Source organism: Leopardus geoffroyi, chromosome D2, assembly GCF_018350155.1.
Source record: "Leopardus geoffroyi isolate Oge1 chromosome D2, O.geoffroyi_Oge1_pat1.0, whole genome shotgun sequence".
NCBI classification, from domain to species: domain Eukaryota; kingdom Metazoa; phylum Chordata; class Mammalia; order Carnivora; family Felidae; genus Leopardus; species Leopardus geoffroyi.
In genome coordinates, this window is record NC_059334.1 from 56,808,425 (window position 1) to 56,834,082 (window position 25,658).

The 25,658-nt window shown below is 50.3% G+C and overlaps 1 protein-coding gene across 1 annotated transcript in view; it reads right to left on the minus strand.

The window, feature by feature from the left end:
* Window positions 1–25,658, minus strand: part of SLIT1 (slit guidance ligand 1) — a 174,302-nt gene that overhangs the window by 139,897 nt on the left and 8,747 nt on the right. The window contains exons 2-4 of the mRNA XM_045438409.1: window positions 11,890–11,961; window positions 9,730–9,801; window positions 6,277–6,348 (exon numbers count right to left, since the gene is read on the minus strand). Coding sequence (XP_045294365.1) covers window positions 6,277–6,348; window positions 9,730–9,801; window positions 11,890–11,961 — 216 coding nt within the window. The remainder of the gene's footprint in view (window positions 1–6,276; window positions 6,349–9,729; window positions 9,802–11,889; window positions 11,962–25,658) is intronic.

Consider the following 25,658-nt stretch of genomic DNA (forward strand, 5'->3'; position numbering starts at 1 on the left):
CTCTTCTAAAGATGTGGTGGGGTGGGGGTGCTGAGCAGGAACTCGGAGCCCACTCTCAGTGGGGGCATCCCCAAGGAAGCAGAGAGTGCACAGGTGACTCCAGGGTACTAACAAACATTTCTGGAGCAACATCACCTACTTGCTCCATGCTTGTTCAGGACAGTACCGAAGAGCACAAAAGCCAGATTCCCTTGTCAGTTCCTGAGCCTGCACAGTGACTGACCCAGGTCACACCCCAGCCTCTGCCTACAGAGCCCTTCTGCTGGCGAGCACACCTCCGTGGCTCCCTCCGTGGCCCCTAGGGGTGCCTCCATAGGTACACCTCGTGAAAAACAGCCTCTCGTGAAAAAAAAATGTTAAACCTGTTGGGGGAGGTCCCTGCAAAGCAAAAGGATGGCTCTGCGTTAAGACAGATGAGGATAAATCACCAGCAGAGGACAAAGGCTCAAGTGTAGGGTCAACTTAGAGGCTGTAGTGCCACCTCCAAAGCAATCCCTACGTAGAATCGCCTAACATTTCCTGAGCATGTACCACAGGCCACAAAGTTTACAGCTGACACGAGAGTGGGTTACACCTTTCTCCAATCCCCACAACAGCCTGTGAGGTAGACGGTATTATCTTTATCTGATAAAAGAGCAAAACGGTGCTCGATGGGGTTACAGGAAGTCCTCCAACATCACATACCTAGCACTCACTGTAACTCAGACCACAGAAGCTTGCCATCGTTTATAAAAGCTGGGAGGTCTCCTACCATAGAAATTACACATGCTTCTTTTCAGAATATCTGGGAAATAAATAGAGAAAAGGAAAAAAGTCGCCCAGAGACCACCCCTGTTGGCAGTTTGCAGTCTGTTTCTGTGCTTTCTTTAGAGTGATTTCTTTAGTGGTTATATTGTCAGTACAATTTTGCATCCTGACTTTTGATAACACAAACATTTATCTGCATTGCTTTACATAAAGACCACTTTTGGTGATATAAATATCTCATCAAATAGATACACCAGAATTTGTTTAACTGCTCCCTCAACACTGGACACTTTGGTTATTTCTATATTCAATATTCTATATTTCAATAGAGGAATATTCTGTGTTTCAAATTCTAATTAACACTGCAGTGAACATGTTTGCACCCATGTATTATTACTTCCTTGGGCTCGATCCCCAAATGTGAGCTTCGGGACCTTCAAAGGCCCGGTGTCTAATTCCAACCCAATCACCACACTGCCCTGTGGTCCAAGCCAAGTCACCGCCTGAGCCTCAGGTCCCGCGTAAGGAACGAGATGGACAGACCAACCCAACTCAGGGGGAGATATTACTGAAGAATAGCCAGGAACAGGAACCCTGCAGCCACATTGACAACATCAACATAAATGTGGGCTGTAGCATCAAAGTGCGCCAGTCACTTTGTGACCACACCTTACCCTACGTATTTGGTCTCTCTCAAACCTGTTTTCATGCCTAGTTAGCATAATGGCCTCTGCTGAAAGTCCATAATTTGCTCCCGGTGAAAAGGATTAGCAATGGATCCCTTAAAGCAGAGGGGAGGTCAACAGGTGAGAGACCAGAAACGCCAGGCCCTGCCTCCCCTCTCTCCCTGGCTCTTAAGGGAATGTGGTCCCCCTCCAGGTCCTGGAGGAGGAGCAGGCTCCATGGTAAGACTACACCGGGTGATCCCACAAACCCCCAACACAGCTCCTTGGCCTGGGGATGATCTCATGACCAATCATGAGGTCATGAGGTGAGCCAATCGGATTCTTTCCCCAGAAATCTGGAGTTAGGACCTGAGACCTGGGCATTAACTCCAAAGTCAGAAGAAGCAGGAGGGGAGTCGGCACTGTGGCTAATCAGAGTCATGGTGGAACTGAGATGATGTCCATAAGCCCATAATAAGTAGATATTCAGAAAGAACTAGAAACACCCTTCACATCTCAGTCCTGGTCCCAGCTCTACTTCACTTCCTGTCCTGGGGAAACTGAGTCCGCTGGTTGTCCCCTTCAAGTACCCCACCACACCCTTACCGTCACCAGCGTGCAGGAGTTCCTGTTTCTGCAGCCGAGAGTGCCCAAGTGCTGCTTGGACAGACCAAGTGGACTGGGAGAGTTAACAGAGGTGTTTTGCAATGCCAGATGTTCAAGTCAATAGACAGGGTGGAGGTGGGACAAAGAATGATAGCAAATAAATCTCTAAGCATTTGCTCCTCACTGTTCCCTAGAACAGCAACAAAGGTAAAAAGCTCAGTGAGGCCACACGCCACAAACAAACAACCAGATCAACCAAAGGGTTTGTTTAACCATTTCCCTCAGAATGTGCACTTTTGAGATGGCCTGAATTGGAGGGGCACCATGCTGCACTAAACCAAGTTGGGCCCAGTCATGAACTCAAGTCCTGGGCTGACCTAAGGGGGAAAATGCACAGGAGTTCTCCTCAAAGTCCTGATGGCTGGCACACCTGTGCTTACAGATGAGCTTAAGAAATATTCTAGAGGAGAGCTAGAGAAAGCAGTCCCCCTCCACCCGGGTCTGGCTATGCTCCTGGATAAGAAACATCTCCTCCCAAGAGTTAAGGACCCATTGCCTAAAAAGAAAAAGCAGCAGGCACTGGGAAAGGTTCTGGCTCTAGAGCCTGGAAATATTCCCCAAAGAGCCACCAAGCCTTCGATCGGGAGGGCCCATCTCCTGGAAGTCCTTCTGTTCACTGCTGACTGGCCCCTCCCCAAGGCAGCCAGTCCCAAGCCACTGGGGTAAGAACATCCAATGTTTCTGGAGGCCACTGCCTCCAGCTCCCAGCCTTATAGGGTTCCAAGAGCATGAGTCAGGCAGACTCCTGTCCCCTTCAATGGCTTTTCCACTCCTTGAATGGAGCTCCTTGTGCCAGCCTTTGGATATAAAACTCAGCTATTTAATATTTGTTAAGGCATAGAAGTGCTTTTCTCCAGTAAAACATGAAGAGCACTGGGTGGGGAGTCCAAAGGGGCTTCAGTACTGACCCTGAAGAGGTCGCTTTACCCCTCCAACTTTGACTTTTTCCTGACTTTCAACAGCAATAAAACCATGACACTCTGTTCACCTCGCAGGGTCACAGGTGTCAGACGAGACACGGGAGCGCCAGCTTCACTGCAGGGCCATTCACTCACCAACATTGTCCAGAGCACAATGGACATCGGCTGCAGGCCTGGATGCTTTACGTGCACGATCTCAGCTCAGCCTCCTGATAGCCCAACAGCGTACCGGTAAGAAAAGCAGGCCCCAGGAAGTTAGATCATCTGGCGTTATACCTTGAAAAATCCAGGACCACCTGACCCTTGATTTTCTCCTCCAGGCTACCTTCCCATTCCACCAGGGATCCAAGCTCTCTAGACACAGGCCAAGAAGGCAGCCACATGGACCACACTGTGTCACCACTGACAGGAGGGGAGCCCACGGACAGGCAGGACACCAATAAAAGGCACCAAGGCACCTGGTAAAAGGTAGACCCAAGAGTTGGAGAAAGACCCCTGTGGAGCCATCCTATCCCCTTTAGCCCCAAGAGCTGGTGGAAGGCTATGGCCAAAGATGTCAAAATATGAATAGGGTTAGAAGTAATCTCAAGCAAAAGGCGGGAAGTTTGTGAATTTAGATTCATATGAGGGGATCTTGGGTATTTTAAAATAAATGAGAGATGGAAACAACCTAAGTGTCCATCAACGGATGAATGGATAAAGATGTGATATATATGTAATGGAATACTATTCAACCATGAAAAAGAATAAAATCCTGCCATTTGTAACAATATGGATGGACCTTGAGGGATTTTGCTAAGTGAGATAAACCAGAGAGAGAAAGACAAGTACTCCACGGTATCACTCATATGTTGAATCTAAAGAAAAAAAAAAGTCAAATTCATAGAAACAGAAAATGGCAAATGGCAAAGTGGTTGCTGGGGGTGGGGGAAAATAGGAACAGGTAGATCACAGGACACAAACTTTCAGCTATAAGATGAATAAGGTCTGGGGTGACTGGGTGGCTCAGTGGGTTAAGCGTCCAACTCTTGATTTCAGCTCAGTTCATGATCTCACGGCTCGTGGGTTCAAGCCCCATGTCAGGCTCTGCACTGGCAGTGAGGAGCCTGCTTGGGATTCTCTCTCTCTCTCCTTCTATCTCTCTCTCTGCCCCTCCCCAACTTGCTCTCTAAATAAATAAATAAAATGTTTCATAACATAAGTGAGAGAGGATCAAAGCAGGTGCCCAGAGCTCAACGGCAAGCATGCACTAGACACATACTCTGAACGCTGGTCAGTGGAAGACAGTGGGTCAGGATGGCCGAGGGGAAGGGAAGCCAAGCAGACAGATAATGCTGGGAGCATGAGGGCAGACTTTTGCAAGGTGAAGAGGGCTTGGGGAAAGCAAAAAGAAAAGTACAGGAGGACACCAAGGGAAAAGATGTTCGGGATGAATTTTTGCAGAGGCGGAGCTGTGATAAGACCTGCGAGAGCCAGCTTCTAGAAAGGACAGCACAGAGAAAACAGGAGCTGCTGGAGCCAGGGCAGGGCAAGGCCAGCACCTGCCCGTGACCAGTAACAGCACAGAACTCAGGTTAAAGCACAGGTTAGGGAGATGTTAGGGCGGACGCATCTGCTGGGAAGGACCATGCACCTTCAGCAGCTAAGTAAAGTGCCCACCATGTATGCCCAGCCTGGAATGAAAGCACCAACCCACCAAGTGATGGGGGACTGAAGAAGGCCCGGCTCAAGCCCAGGGGTGGTGAAGACCAGCAGAAGGGGTCATCACTGAGGGTCACTATGGAGATCCTCCAGGACAGAAGGAGGAAGAAACGGGAAATGACCATAGAGACCATTTGGACAGCTCAAAGACAAAAACTTGAAGGCAGGTTCAATGACACAGGCTAATCAAGAGCTTTGGAAATCGTGACAGACGTGGAAAGAACCGGCTGTGCTTAATCCAAACTCCCAGTCACACCCATCAGCACTCAGGCAGCCCTAGGGTGACGTCTCCCACCCAGCCCCTGCCCCTCAGTCTTGTCTAAGTCACTTGCTGCCTCTTCCTCGGTGCTGCCTATAAACTTCTTCAGGGAAGACCAGCAACCTCACTTCCTCACATGGTGCTCTGTTGGCCATGCAGGTCCCAACCATATTGTTAATGACAACTGAAAGAACTCAAAAACCTCCCAACCTAAAATTCAAAATCCCTACAGCCCTTCCAAAATCTAACAAGAGGGGCACCTGGGTGGCTCAGGCGGTTGAATGTTCAGCTCTTGGTTTCAGCTCAAGTAACGATCCCGCTGGTTCATGAGTTCAAGTCATGGACTTGACGGGCTCTATGCTCTATGCTGACAGCGTGGAGCCTGCTTGGGATTCTCTCTCTCTGCCTCTCCCTTGTTCATACACGCTCTCTCTCTCTCGCTCTCTCTCTCTCAAAAAATTAATAAGTAAACATTTTTAAAAATCTAACAAGAGGACACAGTTGTTGTAGATACTTATGGAAAGCAAAGTGAAGGAAAACATAAATTGTTGGAACACAGATTTGGGGCTCAAAGTTAACAAAATGTTTCTAACATGCAGATCTGTGCAATAATGCAACTGACTGTGGAGGTGGTGAACTCTCCATCATTAGAGGTAGCCAAGCAAAGACTGAAGGACCACAGGCTAAGGAGCTGCAGAAGAGATTCCTTAGATGATCTCTAAGGTCCTCTCCAACCCAAGATCCCAAAAAAGAAGCAAATTCTAGAACAATTACAGACAAATTTAGCACATCACAGAGTAGCAGAATTAGCCACTACCCTTTAAACTTGGAAGAAGTACATTTATAGCAGATAAAAGTGCGACTTTATGCCATGGTTACTAAGTTTCCAGACCTCATTACCCCGATCTGAAAATATAAATAGGTCCGAGAAGGGCTTAGTTGAACGAATAAATATTCGGCCCAAGGCAAGTTACCAAAGGCTGAGACAGATGCGCAAAGACAGTGCTCCCTATAAAGCCTGGCATCACAGCTGACAACAATGTCCACTCCCAGAACATTCTCACATCCACACTGTCAGAGGCAGCACATAGAACTGAATGAGTCGTGGATTCTGCAAGTGCTCACCAGACAGAAATGCCCCCACGCAGCACCTTCCTACAGAAAAGGCCCGACTTTTGATGCCCCGTGCAACTCCTGACAGGTGAGGAGCAGGAGGTCACCGTCATGGGAAATTCTGGGTCCCCCTGACCAGACACTGCCCCTCCCACAGGGTGAGGGACCAGACCACAGATAGCGTTTTGGCCACAGTGTCACTCACAGCCTCGACAGAGCCTGGTTATTCTGGAACAGCAGCTCTGGCAAACTGTGCAGCTGGTTCCGGTTCAGTCGTCTGAAAAAGAGAAGAAAGGAAGAGTTGGAAGTTGCCTAAGAGTTCCAGGAAATCCAAAGACTTTTCAGAAAGCACTGGACTCAGAGTGAGAGGGCACAAGGTTCAAATTTTAACAAAGTCACTGTGTAACCCCAGGGAAATTACCTCCTCAGGGCCTCAGTTTCTTCATCTATAAAGTGGGAATCCACCATCCAACACTTGGGGAGGAGAAGCACAGAGCGCCTGTGAAAGCTCCCCACCAAGGACCCGAAGTACAGTGGGCGTCGACACCTTCCATGACTTCCTCCCTTGCTCATCATCATCATCATCATCATCATTACATTTGCATGACCCTTTGTAATTTAGAAGGCACTGATTCAAATATCATCTTGGTTTTCGAGCTGAATACCTGACTACACTTGAAATGTGAGATATACCCTTATGGGGTAGGACTAGCCACAAGGTCCTGATTTTTTGTTGTTTCATCCACATTTGCCTCCGTGGCAACTTAACTTTTTTTTTTTTAGTGTTTGCTTAAGTCTTTTTTCAAAATGAAAACAGCTTTCTCGATTTTCTAAATTATGTATGAAAACACATTGCTTAATTCTTTAAAAACTTCAAGCAGTAGAAGAAAAAGTATTCAGCCACCTGCATTTTCCTCACTCAACAATTTGTGGATGTCTTTTCATGCCAAACGATAGAGAACGACCCCTTTATTTTTAATGACTGACTAGTATGCCCATCATTTCTAATTGCTCCACGGGTGGACAGACGACTCCCCGTTTTGTAAACACAGGCAGGAGCGGGAAGTCTGGTCCTGGAAGGTGGCCTGGCGGAGAAGACCCAATACAGAAAGGACCCGGACTCGTCCCAGGAAGGCAGCGATGCCTAACCAGATGCTTCTTGCCACCTTCAGCACCTAGTTCTCTACACCAGAGCACCGGAGGCCAGTCCACTGGGGCTGTGGCACCTATAAATATAGAACCTTGGTGCTCACACAGACCATCTGCAGGGGCTTCACCTGGGAGTTGGTAAGCACTGCGTACCCCAGCCCTGTTGAGTCAGAGTCTGCATGTTAACAAGATCCCCCAGTGATCTGCGTGCACGTCAAGGTTGGAGAAGCACAAGTGTATGAGGCAGCCCCCGCCCTCCAGACTACAGCACAGTTTGGGCCTCACATGACCATCCCCTTCAACAGTGCTGGGCGATGAGAAACCAACTTGGCAAGAGCTTTCTTTCACTGGGAGGGAGGAAGAAATGTAGTTCTCTGCAGCCAATAGTAACTGGTCTGTGGTAACCTCCTCGGAGGTCGCTCTTCGTCTGATATGTGAGAAAGGCATCATTTTCTAGCACGGCACAGACAATTAGACCAGCTGGAAGAGGTTTACTCAAAAGGGAGGGCTCCTAGGGAAACACATCACTGCCTTGGAAAAAAAAAGGGGGGGGGGAACCACCAATATAATCCTTAAAGCAACAGGAGTAGACATCAGATCACCTCAAGTTCCTTCACCTTGTCCAGTAAATTAATCCTGTGTTTACACTGTCTGGTAATCATTGTTTTTTTTTGTTTTGTTTTGTTTTCCCCCAGGACTTTCTCATCTTTCTGGCTTCAATTTCTGAAAACATTTAAGAGGGAAAAAAAATCCAATAGCCAGTTTAAAGTAGAAAATCAAAGGACGCCAAAGGAGGGACCCAGCACGGCGAGGAACCTGCAGGTCCCTGCCCCATCCTGGTGGCAGCAGCAGGCATGACCTGGGCCACCCCCAACGTGGGTAGACCCCCGCCCACCTTTTCTCCTCCTGCAGGGCAGGGCATCCCCCAGCCAGAGCCTCAGTGGGTTAGGTCCCAACCAGGCCCTCCCAGCCAAGTCACAAGGACATATTTTGTTCTGAGCCTTTTCAAGAAAACAAACACAGGACTAATCATCTGTCCTAGCGGCAGCCTCGTTATTGCTCAGGTTTAGGCCTGGATGAAGAACACAAAAGAAAGATCGCCTTGAATGTCTTCCAGGCAGCAGGAAGGCAAGAAGACAGCCATATTCTTCTCCCTTTATTTAATGCCTCCCTTTCTTTGAAGTAAAAGAGAAGAGTGAGGTATGAGGTCATAGTCATTAAGATCTCGGGCTTTGGAGGGAAAATGATCCGGGTTCTAATCCCTTCTTCTGCCCTTAATCTCTTAATAATCACTTAATAACACAAGTGCCTTAACTGCGCTGCACCTCTGTTTCTCATCCATAAAACACCACTGACCACTGTGTTGTTTTAAGGATTAAATGAGATACAGTAGGGCAAAGAGCTCAGCTTGGCGCCTGGCACAGAGTAAGGCAATCAACAGTAGCTATAATTATAATTATAAACTCATTGTAAGAAAATTCATCAAAAAGATGAGCACAAAGAACAAAATTATCCCACCACTCAGTGTAATGAGAGTTAATATTCCCAATGATTTTCCTCCTCCTGTATTCTATGTACATACAAGCTGATTTAATTTACATAAATGTCACTTCCTGCCTTTTTCATTTAATATTACATTGTGAGCACATTCCAATGGTCTCAACTGTTCTTGACAAATGTGATCTGATATCTTATGTCTCCACCAGAATGGTTTTCCATTTTTTGTTGTATTTGTTGTATTTAAATGATGTGCCATGAATATCCCCTTGATATACAAATTTTTAGCCACATCTCTGATTATTTCCTTAAAATGAAATGGGACTTTCTGGCTCGAAGGGCATGAACTTCAGGACTCTGCGCACCTCTTGAGAGCCAAACCAAAGCAAAAAAAATGAGACCAGTGACCACCGTGAACTTGAGTGTCCATCCCCCACCTCACTCGTACCACATTCCCTTTTCTTTTCATTACTGCCAACCTGAAATGAAAAAATTGATCAAGACCCATTTTCAAATGCAAAAACCCCGTATGGAGCAAACCATGTACATCAGAAACATTTCCACCTTCCGGTTTCTGTGCTGTGGCCCTGAACACCCAAGACACAAATCCTCAGGTGGCCGGCCACTGTACCTTCCCTGATGGTCCCCTTGGCACACCATTTCTTCCTTATGGCTACACAAATCAGTGGGTATGAGATGATATGAAGCCATCTCACTTCCTCAGTACTGCATGGATTTTTTGCCATGATGTATTTTCAGGGAAAACCAACAAAGACAGTTGCTTTTAGAGCACGGGGTGCGGACACCCTCCAGCTTTGTCCTTGCTGTCATCTCATGACAACAATGCCATGACGGCTTCCATGGCTGCGGCTCCCCCTGGCTCCCATCAGCAGGTGGGAGGCGGGCGGGGCGTGCAGTCCTCTCCCCGCACACGGCCCTCGCTGCCAGACTCAGCCATCGTGTGCCCCCGGCGCCACCCCACCGCCCCAAGCCTGTGCCCACAGATACTTACAGCCGCTCCAGCTCCTTCATGTCGTCGAAAGCCCCCCGCTCCACCACTCCAATCTGGTTCTCCATCAGCTGCCTGGGGAGGCAAAGAGACAGGACAGCTGCAGGGTGTTGGACAGGAACTCTCAGCAGCAGATGGCACAAGGGAGTGAAACAGGAACAGGGCCGGAGATACACGCAGACCCGCGTCCCGGCCCGAGCGGACCAAACTGCCTCACAAGCTTGCAAATTCCCGACAGGGCTGGTGGGCACGCTCAGCCCCGACAGCAAGATGCACTTCCAGCCCCCGAGCCCATGCCGATCCCTCTGAAGCGGCCACCGTGGTCACAGGATCCCAGAGCACCGGGCCACGGCTCCAAAGACATCCTCGTCTTGGGAAGCTGGGACCCAGGCAGCAGGGGTCAATGCCAGGCTGCTGGCGCACGTGCCCTCCTTCAGCCCAGAGGGCACACGTCCAAGCGGCAGAGCAGGGGGATGGGCCGGTAGCAGGGGGCGGGGAGCCCGTGCCAACTGGGCAAAGCCCACACGTGCAGCAAACACACTGCAGTTGGCAGCCAGCACCCCTCTGCCCGCACTCGTACACCGCCTGGCCCCATCTGCTGCCCACTCGACCACCTGGCTCCACGAGACTGCACCTCCTCATCACCAACGCGCCCTACAGCCCAGAACATCCGGCTGGCAGGCAGTTTGCTTGTTGCGTGGGAATTTTGGAGACCGTCGAGTAGATTTTTCTCCCTGTGGTTTTCTCCTGTCCACTCTCAGGCGGGTGGCTCGAGGTCCCACACGGACCTCAGAGGAGGTTTGGGGATAGGACAGGGGCAGAAGCTGCCACCACACACTTCTCTTCTTCCACCTTGTTTCCAAAAGCCCGAGCTGTTGAGGAGCTCGTGCTGGAGGCCTGGGTGGGTGGGGGGGTGCCAGGAGGGAAGGAGGGTTTTCCTGTACTCAGAAGAGATTCCTGAAGCCTGGGGAGGAGTCAAAGATCAGCAGACACCCCTGCCCAGCAACTGACAGCTATGACCCCAGGGAAGATGGAGACCACAAGGTCCCCAGACCCGCCCAAGACCCTCAGAACTGCAAAGTAGTTCTGAAAGAACTGAGGCCCCAGGACCCTTGCACTACCCTGACAGTAGGGGGTGAGAACCCTATGACGGTCTGATGTTGAATGTGTCAGAATGCAGGCATGTGTCTGAGAGGAGTAGAGCAGGAAGCGACGAAGGGAGCCACCCTTTCCCCTCCTCACTCCTCAGTCCTCACTCCTCACCCCTGCCCAGCCCAACAAGGGAAATGCTGTGGACGGCTCCTTTGCTGGCTAGTGGTCAACGCCAATAGAGCCACACCCATCACTTCCAATATCTGCCCCTGTCAGGCACCCAAGGGGGTCACCTCTGTCCTCAACTGCCCCCACTCATCTACCGTCTCAAGTCAGGGGTAGCCTTGCCAGAGAGTCTTTCTGAGGCACAGAGTCAAAAGAACTATGGAGAATGTTATAGGCTGAAATGCATCCCCCAAAATTCATACACTGAAGCCCTAACCCCCAACGTGATTTGGAGATGGAGCCTTTAGGGAGGTTATTAAGGTTAAATGAGGTCATAAGGGTAGGGCCCTAATCTGGTAGGACTGGTCTCCTTATAAGAAGAGAAAAAGACACCAAAGATCTCTCTCTGTGCACACACAGAGGAAAGGCCATATGAGGACACAGCAAGAAGGTGGCCAAGAAGACAAGCCTCACTACAAACAACCTTGATGGCACCTTGATCATAGACTTCCTCAAGAACTGTGAGAAAGTAAATTTCTGTTGTTTACGCTACCCCGTCTGTGGGTGTTTTGTTATGGCAGCCCCAGCAGGCTAAGTCAGAGACCTAAGGGTTCCTCATGGTTACCCGGTCTTCCCTCATTCCAGGATACAACCAACAGACAAGACGCCCCATCTGTCCGGCCCAGACCCTGCCAGGCAGCGACCACTGGTGCCTATGCTGAGCCCAAGTGCTCAGCCGTGTGCAAGACAGTGGCTGCTCTGGGGAAGGACTCACTGGCACTTCCACCCCACCCCCCTCAGGGCATCCAGGGTCTCTGGCCCACAACCCTACAGCCCACAGCCAGGACTCTGCTCAGGAGCCACAGGGCCACTGCCAAGGGTAGGGGCAGAAGGGAGGTTACTCACAGCACCCGCAGCTGCTTGAGTCCCACAAAGTCATTTTTATGGATCCGAGTGATGTTGTTGCCGTTGAGTTCCCTGGTGGAGGCAAGGAGAGAACGAAATGGGTGAGATGCCCAGGGTGGCCCCCAGGCCAGGGCTCAGCTCCACACTCCCTCTCCACCTGCCTCCAGCCTGTCCTCTCATCAATGGGGCTGGGTGCTTTCCAGCCAAACCCCGGGACCCCCAAGTCTATGCCAAGGCCCAACAAGCTAGACCCATCTTTGCAGCTGATGTGAGGCCAGGGAAATGCACAGGGCACAGGCTCGCTGCTGGAAGAGCCGTGGAAGCCAAAGTCATGGCTTTTGCCCAGAAAGACCTCAGGCTCATTGGAGAGACAAGACATTCACGCAGGGAAGAACTTGGAAACTAGACAGTTGGAGGCTATTCAGGTGGAATCCTCACTGAGCCTCAGTTTCCTCATCTATGAAGCAGGGATAATAACTGTGACTAGCTCATCAGGTTAGCATGGGGCATAAACAAGTAAAGAGCATGGCCTGTGCTTGAAAAGGGCCCCCTTGCAGACACCCATGCCATTATCTGGTGGCACTGGCTCCTACGGGCTATTGTGAGGAGACAGCAGGGTGGGCCATGCATTTTAAGGAGATTGAGTACACGGGGCCCAAGATGAGACCTAAAAGACGAGGCAGGTGTGCACAGTGAGAGGGACAGGGTGGACATTCTGGGAAAGGGGAACGGCCCTTTGCCTGGGGAATGAGGAAGGAGACAGGCTGGGAGTCGGGAGCTGTGGGAAACGGGGTTGGGGGATGGGAGTCCGGATCACAGAGGGCCTGAAAAAACAAGCAGAGGAAGACAGGGAGCCTGGAAGGCCCACAGGCAGGAGCCTGCCACAAGATCAGTCTTGCATCGAGGAGAAGGAGGGCAGGGCCGAGGAGGACAGGGGGGCCCACTGTCTGGAGCAGGGCCAGGCCTGAACTGCAGTGGCTCCTCTCCCCACACCACCCCGGCCCCTGGCCCTTCCTTCCCTTCCAAGGCTACTGTGTTCTTCCTCAGCCCTCCCCAACCATGACCCGGGCACCTTGGCCATGAACCCCACCTTAGAGGCCATCTGACCCCTGCCGAGCCTCTGCCAGGCCACTTCTCTTCACAGGGAGCTAGCACAGCCTCAGAAAAGCAGGTCCTTCCAGGAGGCAGCTACCACACTCCCCAGAACGTTCTTCCACTGAGCCACACACGGCAGAATCTCAACCAGGCCTAGCCTCAACCACCTCCACATCTAATCTATCTCCCTGTGGCAGCTCTGTGGCCACATCCACGCCACCGCCTCCTCTTTCTCACCGCGTCAGAGTCACTCACGTGCTTGGCAACAAGCTAACTACCCCCATCCCAACGCACATGCGCACACACACACACATACCATATTCCCCTGCAGCCCAGCCTCCTCGCCTACCAACACCCATCAGCCCAAATCCAAGCTACTTTGAAAATCGGCAAGCTCCCTCTCCTCTAAGCATCTAGGAAGCGTGTTTGGCCTAGATGATGTTCTAGAGTTGCATCTGCTAAGAACAACGTATGTTATTAGTTTCCACACACTCCAGAAACTGGGCTCTGTGTACATCCTCCCGCAGGGCTGGAAAGTAGTTACGGTGCCTGTCTTACAGACGAGGAAACTGAATTGCCGCTCAGAGAGGTCAGGTGTCTCCCGGAGGGCACCAGCTGGTAAATGACAGAGCAGAGATCTGGACACGGCTGTCTGATCCTAGGGCTCAGGCTTCTTCCACCAGGCCAGGCCCGTGACAAGCTGATAACTCATTCAACCCATCACTCTCTCCACCCTTCCCCTGAGCCTGGCTCCTGATCCTGAGGAGCAGCTGGAAAGACTCATTCCCTGCTCTTCTCTCTTCTATCAGGATCTCTCAGAGGGGCTTGAGGCCTCTCCAAGGTAATGGGGCCCCTGACGATTGGCCCAGACAGAGCCACTTCCTGGCCTAGATGCTGCAAGGGGGCCCTCTCTATGTGAGATGGGCTCTTTTCCACGTGAGGGTTTTTATTGAACCAAATATCCTTCCCTGACACCTCAGAGCCTCACCTGTGCACCCCAAACTGCTCCTCCTGTGCACAATTGCACCTCAAGCATCGAGAACCTCGTCAACAAGCCCTGAAAATTGGTTCCCTATGCAAGCGTGGCTGGTTTCCTTTGGTCCATCCTGCTGAAACCTTCATCCCCAAACCCCAAACCACAAGGAATTTTAACTGTTTTAATTTTTTTATTATAAAGATATATCAGTACTGATTACAAGAGCAAAAATGTTAAAAAATGGACATCAACAAAGCAATGTTTAAATTAAAAAAAATTTATATTTATTTATTTTTGAGAGACAGAAAGAGCACAAGGGGGCAGGGGCAGAGAGGGAAGGAGACACAGAATCCGAAGCAGGATCCAGGCTCTGAGCTGTCAGCACAGAGCCCGACACGGGGCTTGAATTCACGAACTATGAGATTGTGACCTGAGCCAAAGTCGGACGCTTAACCAACTGAGCCACCCAGTCACCCCTTAAAATTTTTTTTTAACGTCTATTTATTTTTGAGAGAGAGAGACAGAAAGAGAGAGAGAGAGAGAGAGCAGGGGTGGGGCAGAGAGAGAGGGAGACACAGAATCCAAAGCAGTTTCCAGGCCGTCAGAACAGAGCCCAAAGCGGGGCTAGAACCCACGCACCTGAGATCATGACCTGAGTCGAAGTCCAAGGCTTAACCCACTGAGCCACCCAGGACCCCCCACAAAGCAACATTTAGTTGACTTTCCCTCACATCTGTGAAACCAAGAACTATGTAGCCATTTAAAAGGGTACAGATCAGTTTGTACTGACAGGGAAAGATGTCCAGGATACAGAACGGGTAAGAGGGTTACAAGACAGCTTGTATCCTGCGAGCTGCTCATGTAAAACCACACACAAGTCATCCCAGTATGTGGGCAGAGCGAGCTCACTGGGGCTTATAGTAATGCCACATATTAATACCTATAACTGCTCAGTGGTGGGAACTGAGGTGACTTCAGTCTCTTTTTTATACTTTTCTGCACTGTTTGGATTTTTAAAGTACATCTATATTTTTATAAGCCAACATAATATTCAAGTTATTGCACTGAAAAATAAGAGTAACACAGAGCCACCTGGGTGGCTCCGTTGGTTTAGCCCCCGACTCTTGATTTCAGCTCAGGTCATGATCTCACCGTTCATGAGCTCCAGCCCCATGTTGAGCTGTGCACTAACAGTGCAGAGCCTGCTTGGGATTCTGTCTCCCTCTCTGTCCCTCCCCTGCTTGCTCTCTCTCTCAAAATAAATAAAAATAAACTTAAAAAATAATAATAACAGGGGTGCATGGGTGCCTTGGTTGGTTAAGGGTCTGACTTCGGCTCGGGTCACAATCTCACAGCTTTGTGGTTCAAGCCCTGCATCAGGCTCTGTGCTTCCAGCGCAGAGCCTGGAACCTGATTCAGATTCTGTGTCTCCCTCTCTCTCTCTGTCCCTTTCCCACTCATGCTCCCTCTCTCTCTCTCTCAAAAACAAAACATTAAAAAAATTTTTTTAAATCATAAGAGTAATACATGCACATTGTTATTTTTTCCGTTTTCTGAAGAATAAAGAAAAAAATTAAAATCACACATAAATCCATCACCCAGAATTAACCTCTGTTAACATTCTAGAAGTTTCTCCCAAGCCTGTTTTCTTTGGCTACAATTTTTATATAGTTGAAATAATTCAACAAATATTTATTGAAGATTTACTGCTGGCAAAGCATTTTACAAGGGGATGGGTGAGACAGAAGTGGTACGCACTCCTTCCGCCATGTTACACCCTGTTCATTCCCCCACTGATGATTTCTCCCATCCAAGTACTAACCAGGCCCGACCCTGCTTAGCTTCCGAGATCAGACGAGATCGGGCGCGTTCAGGGTGGTATGGCCATAGACCCCACTGATGATTTCTGACGGGCCAGCACTTATCCCTGCATCTGGATGCATCAAGTTATTGGGGCATTCCCCGACCCCCCCCCCCCCCAGTTCAATGATAAACATCGCATAAAGTTTGGTGGGCATTTGGGAGGAATACATTCCTAGAGACAAAATCATTCAGTCAAAAGTCATGAAAAAGCTGATGAATGTTACAATAACTGGCTCATTCTTTCTCATGGCAACCATGGTTTATTTATAAGGCAACTGACTTCAACAATTGTTCATTTCACAGACAGCAAAGCTGAGGCAAAGGAAAATGTTAGGGCTTGTCTGAACAAGGCCCAACAGGGAAGTCAGGAACCCCTGCGGTGGGCCGGGGGGTGGGCACGGAGCACTCACAGGGACTTCTGGTGACGTATCATACTCACATGCCTCTCTTCTTACCCTTTTGCACCAGCCCCTGCGCAGACCCCCGGACCCATTCCTTAGCCCACCATCAGGCGACTCCACCCCCTCCTCCTCACTTCCTGCTCCCCACTCCACCCCCACGCAAGAAAAGACCTGAGACAGGCAGGCGGAAGAAACAACAGTGCAGACAACGAGGCAAATACAGCCTCTCTCTCAGGAGGCCCTGCTGGTGGCTTCCGGGCAAGAATGCCCATGGACACTCAAGCCCCCCCCCCCCCAGCCCCCTGCCTCCCTCTCCAGCTCTCTTACCCGGGAGCTAAGTGCCTCCTCTCAGGGGAGAGCCCTCTACAGGCAGCCTGGGAGGCAGAGGCAGCTCTCAGGTCTGAGGGCTGCTGCTTAACGAGGCATTATCACCACTTAGGCCATTTAGGCTGAGAGAATGACCTCCACGGGGTAGCTCAGGGCAGCCAGGATTAAGGTTCCAACGTGGGCCAACCACTTCCCCTCAAACCTTCGGCCGAGGCTGCTGGAATGAGGCAAGGAGGTCATTTTTCTCCAGCGCCTGACTCCTCCAACAGGTGGTCCTTCGGTGTCGCCATGGAGACGCCCTCCCCAGCAAGCCACCTGGGAAAGAGAAGCTGGGAGAGGCTGCTGTGACCTTCCGACCTTTGCAGCCACAGCAGCCAGGCGAGGGGGGGGGGGGGGGGGGGAGGAGCCTCCAGGGCGGCTCCCAGCCTGGTTTCCAGGATGAACCCGGATCCAGAGCTACCCAGGCTCCCTGAGGTTCTCGCCGCCAGGGCCCCACATCCACCACTCCTCCCTGCCCGGCAGCCACTGAGTGCAGGCTCTGAGCCTAACTCCTAGCACGCTTCATCTCACTCACCCTCACCCTCGCAGTGAGATGAGTCGTGTTCTGTCCCCCTCGCTGATGAGGAAACTGAGGCACAGACTGGTGAAGCAATTGCCCGGTGCCACGCAGCTAATTAGGGGTGGGGATCAAACCCAGGCCAGTGTGATTCCGTGCTCTTTCCCCCCCATCATGACGCCTCCTGCCAACAGACTCTGCCAAGCACACCCCTCACCCCAAGTGCTCATGAGAAACTTGGAGGCTTTGGATAGGAAACACGGGGGCCCTGTAATAAGACCCTGTGCTCTGCCTAAGCAGCCGTATCAGGGGGTCCCTGGCCAACTGAGCCAGTGGCTAAGAGCTTGGCCTTTGGAGCCAAACTGTCTGTTCCACCATCACTAGCCGTATAACCTTGGACACGTGGCTTAAATTCCCTGGGCCTCAGTTTCCCCATTTGTACAACGAGGCTAAGGATAGCACTCACCTCCTAGAGGTGTGGTGAGGCGTACATGACAATATTTCTAAAACACTGAGAGCAGTGCCTGGCACACACAGGTGCTCTCTGCGTCGGTATTACCTGCTGTGAGTATTTCGCTATTACCGCTATCGCTGTCGTGCCGCTCAAGGACCATGGCTCCACCGGGAGGGTGGTGCCCCAGACTCAGCTCAGGCTGGGGCCAGAAGGGCAGCGCCCCAACGAGCAGGGAGGAGCCAGCAGCTAGCCAGGCTCTGCAGGCCCCAGGATGCAAAAATCCAGGGAAGAGGCCCTAAGGCCATTCTCTCTCTATCAAAAGTGACGAGTGTGCATCTGCCCTTCTCCCCCAGGAGGAAATACACTCTGGAGGCAAGTAGCCCTGACTTCCATCAGCTCCTGTGTGGTCCTAACCTAAAAGAAAAACCTCAGTGGTGAACGATTTTGAAGAAAATCCTCTGAAGCAAAGTTACCAAGGTAAAAACAAAAACACACAAGGATTTCGTGAATCCTCTCAGGAAACAAAACTCTGATCCCCAGCACCTGCGTGTTTGGTGATAAACTGAAAGAACCCCTGGGATTTCCTAGAGCTGCAGGAATAAACAGCCTGGGTCCCTCCCGGGGTGTTCTGGGGGTCCCACATGCCTCACAGCGTTTCTTGCCCTAAAGCTCCACCACTCCTAGTGCTAGTTCCCTATGGGACCAGAACATCTTACAGGGCCCCAAACCTGCCATGGCAGTGAGGAGGCTCAGGCCACACTCCAAATCCCTTCCCGCCAGATCTCCAAAAAAATAAACATGCAGCTCTGACCGTAGCTGAGACAGGCCTCTGGGGGCAGGGGGCAGGGAGTGGGGGGGGGGGGGTGTACTTTGAAATCTTACCCTGGCCAAATCCACGCAAGGAGCGCCTGCAGAGTCAGGAGAACTGAGGGAAGGAAGGATTTCCCTACCCAGCCAGGGCCCACACACGACAGGCTGAACTCCGCAACCCACAGGCCGCCCAGCTGCACACCCATGCCATTGCACCTGGAGGGCCTGGGGCCCCGCAGAGCCACCTAACAGGGCTCCCCACATTCCCTCTGGCTCCCCTCCAATCTGTTCTCCTAGCCACAGCCAGAGGGATCCTTTCAAGATGCAATCGGATCTTGTCACTCTCCACTTAAGCCCTTCAATGAATCCCCATTGCTCTTGGAATCGAGACAAAATCTCTACCGAGAACTACAAGGCCCGCGCGGCCTGCCCCCCACTCCCCTTTCTGATTCGCTCCCTCCTGTGGCAGGGCCTTTGAACTGCCATCCGTTCTGTCTAGAATACTCCTTCCTCTTTGCCTGATTCCAAGTGTTCCTTCCAGCTGGTCAAGCTCCCTATCACAGGCCTGCAGAACAGCACAAACTCCTCCTCTGCAGCACAAACCAGATGGATTTGGGGGCTTCCTTGACTGGTATCTCAGCCCCTGCGTGAGTTTATAAGCTCCCTGAGGACATGAACTGTGTCAGTTTTTTCTCACTGTTGTATCCTCAGGGCGTAACACAGTACATGGCACCTCATAGATGCTGCATTAAGTTACTGCTTGAATGCATGAATAGATTTGCATTAAAGTGGACATATTTCAAACAGCAATGGGTTGAGTGGGTTTTCCAATGTTTCCCTGCTCCCCACACCAAAGGGAAAAAAAAAACCTATCCTAAATAAGAATTACTCTCCCTGGGGTGCCTGGGTGGCTCAGTCAGTTGAGCGTCTGACTCTTGAATTTGGCTCAGGTCATGATCCCGGGGTCATGGGATTGAGCCCTCAGTCTGGCTCTGCACTGAGCATGGATCCTGCTTGGGATTCTCTCTCTCTCTCTCTCTCTCTCTCTCTCTCTCTCTCTCTCTCTCTTCCTCTCTCCCTCTGCCCCCCACCCAGCTTGCTCTCTCTCTCTCTCTCTGAAAAAAGAAAAGAAATGCTCTCCCTATCCAATCATTATGTTGTAAACCCGAAACTAATCTAACACTGTCAATTCTACTTCAGTTTAAAAATAAATGGGGGCGCCTGGGTGGCTCAGTCAGTTGAGCGTCCGACTTCGGCTCAGGTCATGATCTCACGGTCTGTGAGTTCGAGCCCCACGTCAGGCTCTGTGCTGACAGCTCAGAGCCTGGAGCCTGCTTCAGATTCTGTGTCTCCCTCTCCCTCTGACCCTCCCCCGTTCATGCTCTGTCTCTCTCTGTCTCAAAAATAAACATTAAAAAAAATTTTTTTTAAATAAAAATAAATAAATTTGAGGGCACCTGTTTGGCTCAGTTGGTTAAGCATCCGACTTCAGCTCAGGTCATGATCTCACGGTCCGTGAGTTCGAGCCCCGTGTCAGGCTCTGCACTGACTGCTCAGAGCCTGGAGCCTGCTTCGGATTCTGTGTCTCCCCCTCTCCCTCTGTGCCCCTCCCCCCCTCATGCTCTGTCTCTCAAAAATGAGTAAACGTTTAAAAATATTTTTTAATAAATAACCAAATTTTTAAAACAAAAAAATGTTTTTAATTAAAAAGAAATGCTCTGCCCAAATGGACATCAGCCAAGAAAAGCTCCACGCACTGAGGACACTGCTGTGTTACCAACAACTTCCTATAGCCCACAGGTGAAGAGATTGATTTTTACTCAGCTGCTCTCATAGGAAAATTCCAGCCCCCAGGGCTTCAGCTGCTCTGTTCCTCTACTTCCTTCAACGCATCAGCCCTTCTGCCACAGGGCCTTTGCCCATGCTGCTCTCTCAGCCCAGGACTTCCCAGAACAGTCCTTCCCTCCTCACCTGCCCACCAACACATACACCTGACTGACTCCTAACATCCTTCGGGGCTTCAACTGAAACATCTGATCTAGACCACCTCTTTTATGTGTTCACTCAGCTCCCCCTCCAGAGCTGGGACTGGAATTTGGAGTTGTGTGCAATAATATGAGATCCTTTGTTAAAGGCCAGTCTCTCCTGCCAGGCTAGGAGAAGCAGAGGCCACATCTGGTTTGCTCCCTGCTGTATGCCCAGCCCCCTCCACACAGTAGGTGTTCACTGAATAGAGTGAAAATAGGCTGATAAGCAATCCTGCCCACCGAGCCCGGCTGCTGCTGGCATAACTCGGCCCAAGCACGGCACGCAGTCCCACCAGCTGGCTGAGCCTTGCCCACAATCCTCAGGCATCAGTGGGTCATGATCAGGAGGCTCCCCCAACACCTCCTGCCCCAGCAGAGACCACGGGCCTGGTACCAAGTGCTGGGACTGCCCTCCAGCATACAAGAAGTCAAGAAGCCCCAGGGACGAGTAGTCAGGGGCCCCATGCCAGGACAAAGATGCTGCTGGTCGCACTCTGCCTCAGGCTCCTGGGGACCCATCTTGCTTCCTTGGCTCGAATACTAGAAATATCTATACGATCACAACCAAGCCAACTCATTTAAGCCTCACGAGAGCATCTGGCTCACATTATGAGGAGACTGAGGCATAAAGCCTTTGAGTAACTTGTTCAGGATCAGCTAGCTGGTAAGTAGGTGGAGGACGTAAGCCTTAGCATGTCTGACTCCAGAGCCCAGATCTTTCTTTCTCTCTTTTTTTAATTGCAATAAAATACACATAATAAAACTTACCACTTTAACCATTTTAAGTGCACAGTTCAGTAGTGTTAAGTGTATTCACGTTGTTGAACAACAGACCTCAAGAGATTTTTCATCTTGGAAAACTGAAACTCTGTTCCCATTAAACAATAACTCTCCATCCCTCCCTGTGCCCTTGACCCTGGCAACCACCATCCTGCTTCTGTCTCTAGGAATTTCACCATTTCAGGTACCCCATATGAGTGGAATCATAACAGTATTTGTCTTTTTGTGACCGGCTTGTTTCACTTAGCATTGATGTCCTCAGAGTTCATCCATGTTGCAACATGTGCCAGGATTTCCTTCCTTACTTAAGGCCGAATTATATTCCAACTGTGTGTGTGCACCACGTTGTGTTTACCCAGTCATCTGTACATGGACGCTTGGGCTGCCTCCGCCCTTTAGCTGTTGTGAATGATGCTGCTACGAACATGTGCAAATATCTTTGAGAGCCTGTTTTCAATCCTTTGGCCGCATAGCCAGACGTGGACTTGCTGGATCATCTGGTAATTCTGCTTAATTGTCTGAAGGATCGTCAGAATGTTTTCCAGAGGGGCTACACCATTTTACATTCCCAGCAATAGTACACCCGGGTGTTTCCACACCCTCACCACCAATTGGTATTTGCTGGTTTTTTGATAGCAGCCCTTCTAATGGGTGTGAGGGGGTCAGGGCCCAGCTGTTAACCCCCATTCCATGGTGTATTCTGTTCTGAGGCATGAAGTGCACACCAGTCTCTTCATTACCAAGGCCTGGACTTGCCCTCACCAATCCCCTTCCCAGGTCTGGGGCCTAGTCCTAAAAGCACAGCCCTGCCCACCTCAGGCCCCTGAGAGGCTATCCACCAGCTAATGCTCTGACGCTGAGTCCTCCCACAACACCTCCCCACATCTCCACCCCCCACTCTGCTCACTGAACCCCCACCCCGAGGCTGGACACCTCCCTGTGCCGGCCTGCACTTGGGCCCACCCTGCAAACATGCGCAGGCCGGACTCAATCGCGGCCAATTTGCCTTCATGCTCCAGGGCTAAGCCCTCACAGGGGTTTCACAGGTGCTGAACGAACGTCGGATAAATGAGTGAATGAATGAAAGAAGCCAGGCCTTATTAAGATGCGTGGTGCAGTAGCCAGATTTTAAAGACTAAACACAAACACATCTCAGAGCCTCAAGGCTCAGGGACCCTAGACACCCCGCTCAGCAGCCGTCTGTGCCCCCAGGCATATGGTACGCCTCTCCAACCCCCTCCTCAGCAGAGCAGCGATAATAGCTTCCTCCAGGGACAGTTGTGAGCAGAAAAGGGCAGAGGAGGGTAAAGCAGGGCTCTAAGCCTGGCCCGGGCTGGGGGCTTTCCGTGGTGACCACAGACCCCATCACAATTCCCCGCTGCTGCTCTCCTTCTCTGACCTGTCTCCCCATCCCCAAGGGTCTGGCTCCTCATTTCCAGATCGCCCCCCAGCCCTCCATGCTCCGGTCCATCTGCCCCTACACTGCCGAGCCCACTCCCCCTCAGCGCTCCTGCGTGCTTTCCCCTCCCGCAGACTTCCTCACGGCTGACTCACTCCCAACCACCTGCCTTTGCCTCCCACTTCTCCCAGGAAACCGGCTGCCCAGCTTGGCCAGTGACCCACACCACAGGTCCAGAAGCTGTCCTCAGGCAGCCTGTCTGCTCTCCCAGGTGAAGCCCCCTCCCCATCTCCAAACTCCTTCTCCGGCGTGGCCAAGAACCACCTGGCCAGGTTTGGATCCACAACCAGCCAGGAGCTCTTGTTCTCCACCTTCTCCTCCCCTGTTGCCTTCTCTTCCTCCTGAACCCACCCACCCCTGTTTTGAAAGTTTATTTATTTATTTTGAGAGAGAGAGAGAGTGGGGTAAGGGGGGGAGAGAGAGAGAGAGAGAGAGAGAGAGAGAGAGAGAGAGAGAGAGAGAGAGACTCCCAAGCAGGCTCTGTGCTGTGAGCGCAGAGCCTGATGTAGGGCTCAATCCCATAACTATGAAATCATGACCTGAGCTGAAATCAGGAGTCAGACTCTTAACCGATTGAGCCACCCAGGTGCCCCCTCTTTTTTTTTTTTAAATGAGATATATAATTGACATACAACATTATGTTGGTTTTGGATGTACAACACATTGATTAGATACCTGTATATATCGCAACATGATCAGCACAGTAAGTCTAGTTAACATGTGTCACCTCACATAGTTACAACATTTTTTTCTTGTGATGAGGACTTTTAAGATCTACTCTCTTAGCAACTTTCAAATATACAATACAGCATTTATTTTATTTTATTTACTTTGAGAGAGAAAGCGGATGAGGGCGGTACAGAGAGAGAGAGAGAGAGAGAGAGAATCCCAAGCAGGCTCTGAGCCATCAGCACAGAGCCCGATGTGGGGCTCAATCCCACAAACTGTGAGATCATAACCTGAGCCAAAATCAAGAGTTAGACACTCAACCCACAGGCCCCCCGGGCACCCCTGGAATACAGTATTATCAACTGCAGTCACCATACTGTACTTGACATCCCAGGACTTACTGACTTTATAGCTGGAAGTCAGTACCTTTGACCTTCACCCACATCACCTCCTGCCATCTTACCGTGGGCGGAAGCTAAAGTCAAGTCTCATGAGTCTTCAGAGGATGCACTTTCCTTACCAGGAAACCCAGTGCTTCTCTCCAAATGTGTTCTGGGCACCTCCTGCATCTGAATCGCCTGAATTGCCTTTGCCAAAAACCTACTGAATCAACATCTCGGGGACGGGTCTCGGAATCTGCATTTTATACCAGCTTCCCAGGAAATTCTTTTTTTTTTTTTTTTTTTAAGATTTTATTTTTTGTGAGTAATCTCCACACCCAATGTGGGGCTCGAACTCACAACCCTGAGATCGAGAGTTGCAGATTCTACCAACTGAGCAGCCAGGCCCAACCACTGCCCCCCAACCCAGGAAATCCTTATTCCTGTTGAAGTTTCTGTTCCACCTCTTCCCCAGGAGGCCTTCCCAACTGTCTCTCCAGTCCACATACTCTACAAAGTAACCATCCCCTACCCCTACCCTTAAGGTCACCTTTTAAATGTAGCCGATTATTGGCAACTCAAACAGAAGTAGAAGCCAGGTTCTCTTCTCCCGGCTCAGCCACCCTCCCGAAAGTTCACTCCATTCCCAAGATCATTCCCCCAGGCTGGAGGCTTAGGGCCCCATGACCTTCTCATTAGCTCTCTCTGTACTTCCTGCCTCGGTCCAGTCCTGTTTCCTCCTGTGGCTCGGCCCCTGTGGCTCAACTCCATGAGGACTGTGGCTGTTGCCCACTGGTACCATAGCAAACTGCCACACGCTTAGGGGCTTAAAACAACACATATGTATTATCTTACAGCTCTGGGGCCCCTTTTGGCTCATGGCCCCTCCCCCATCCTCCCACCCCTTGCTTCCATGGTTATATCTCCTACTGAAGCTGTCCCTCCTGCCTCTTACAGGAACCCTGTGATGATGTCAGGGCCACCCTGATAACCCAGGATCATCTCTCATCTCAAGATCCTTAACTGCATCTGCAGACCCCCTGTGCCATGTAAGGCAACATATTCACGGTTCCAGGGATTGGAACAGGGACATCTTTGGGACCATTATTCAGCCCACCATGATGACTCTATTTTCTAAAGCAAAGATCAGAACCATAAAATGTCTTGCTAAATGTTTTTATTTTGTTAAACTTTTTTTTTAAGTTTTATTAATTTAAGTAGTCTGTAACACCCAACACGGGGCTCAAACTCACAACCCCTCAATCAAGAGTCACATACTTTTCTGATTGAGCCAGCCAGGCACCCCACGTCTTGCTACATGCTTAAAAAAAAAAAAAAAAAAAAAAAAAAAAAAAAAAAAAAAAACAACTCATTGAACACATCTTTTTTGAGCACCTACCAGACAATGGGACTACAAAGATATATGAGACACAGCCCTGCCCTCAGGAAACTCAAAACCCAAGGTACCCATCAAACAAACCAGCTTCTTAAAAAGCAATAAAGTGCTCTTCCTTCCAGAAGAATTCCAATTAATAAATGTAGAAGGAATGAGGGAAATAGAAAATCAAAATTGCATAATAATGGTTGTAGGCAAGATCCATTAACGGATGCTAAAATTAGTAGGTAAGAATTTGAGGACAAAAAGTCTATGGCAGCCTCGACGTATCTCCCCCAAATATTTATTAACAGCAAATGTGAATTCAGTAATGTCACAGGGAAGAAAACAGGCAGACACTGTCTTAACCAAGAGATTGAGGTTAACATCACCAGCAATGAGACCTATCAGTGTCACCTACCGCTGACAGGATGCACTGGGAAGGGCACACCATCCCTGCGGCATTCCTGCCAAAACTCCATTACCTCAATCCAATCAGGGAGAAGCATCAGACAAAGCCAAAATGAAAAGCCTTCCAGAAAATAACTTACCAGTACTTTTCGGAAGTGCCCATGTCCTGAAAAGCAAGAAAAGACT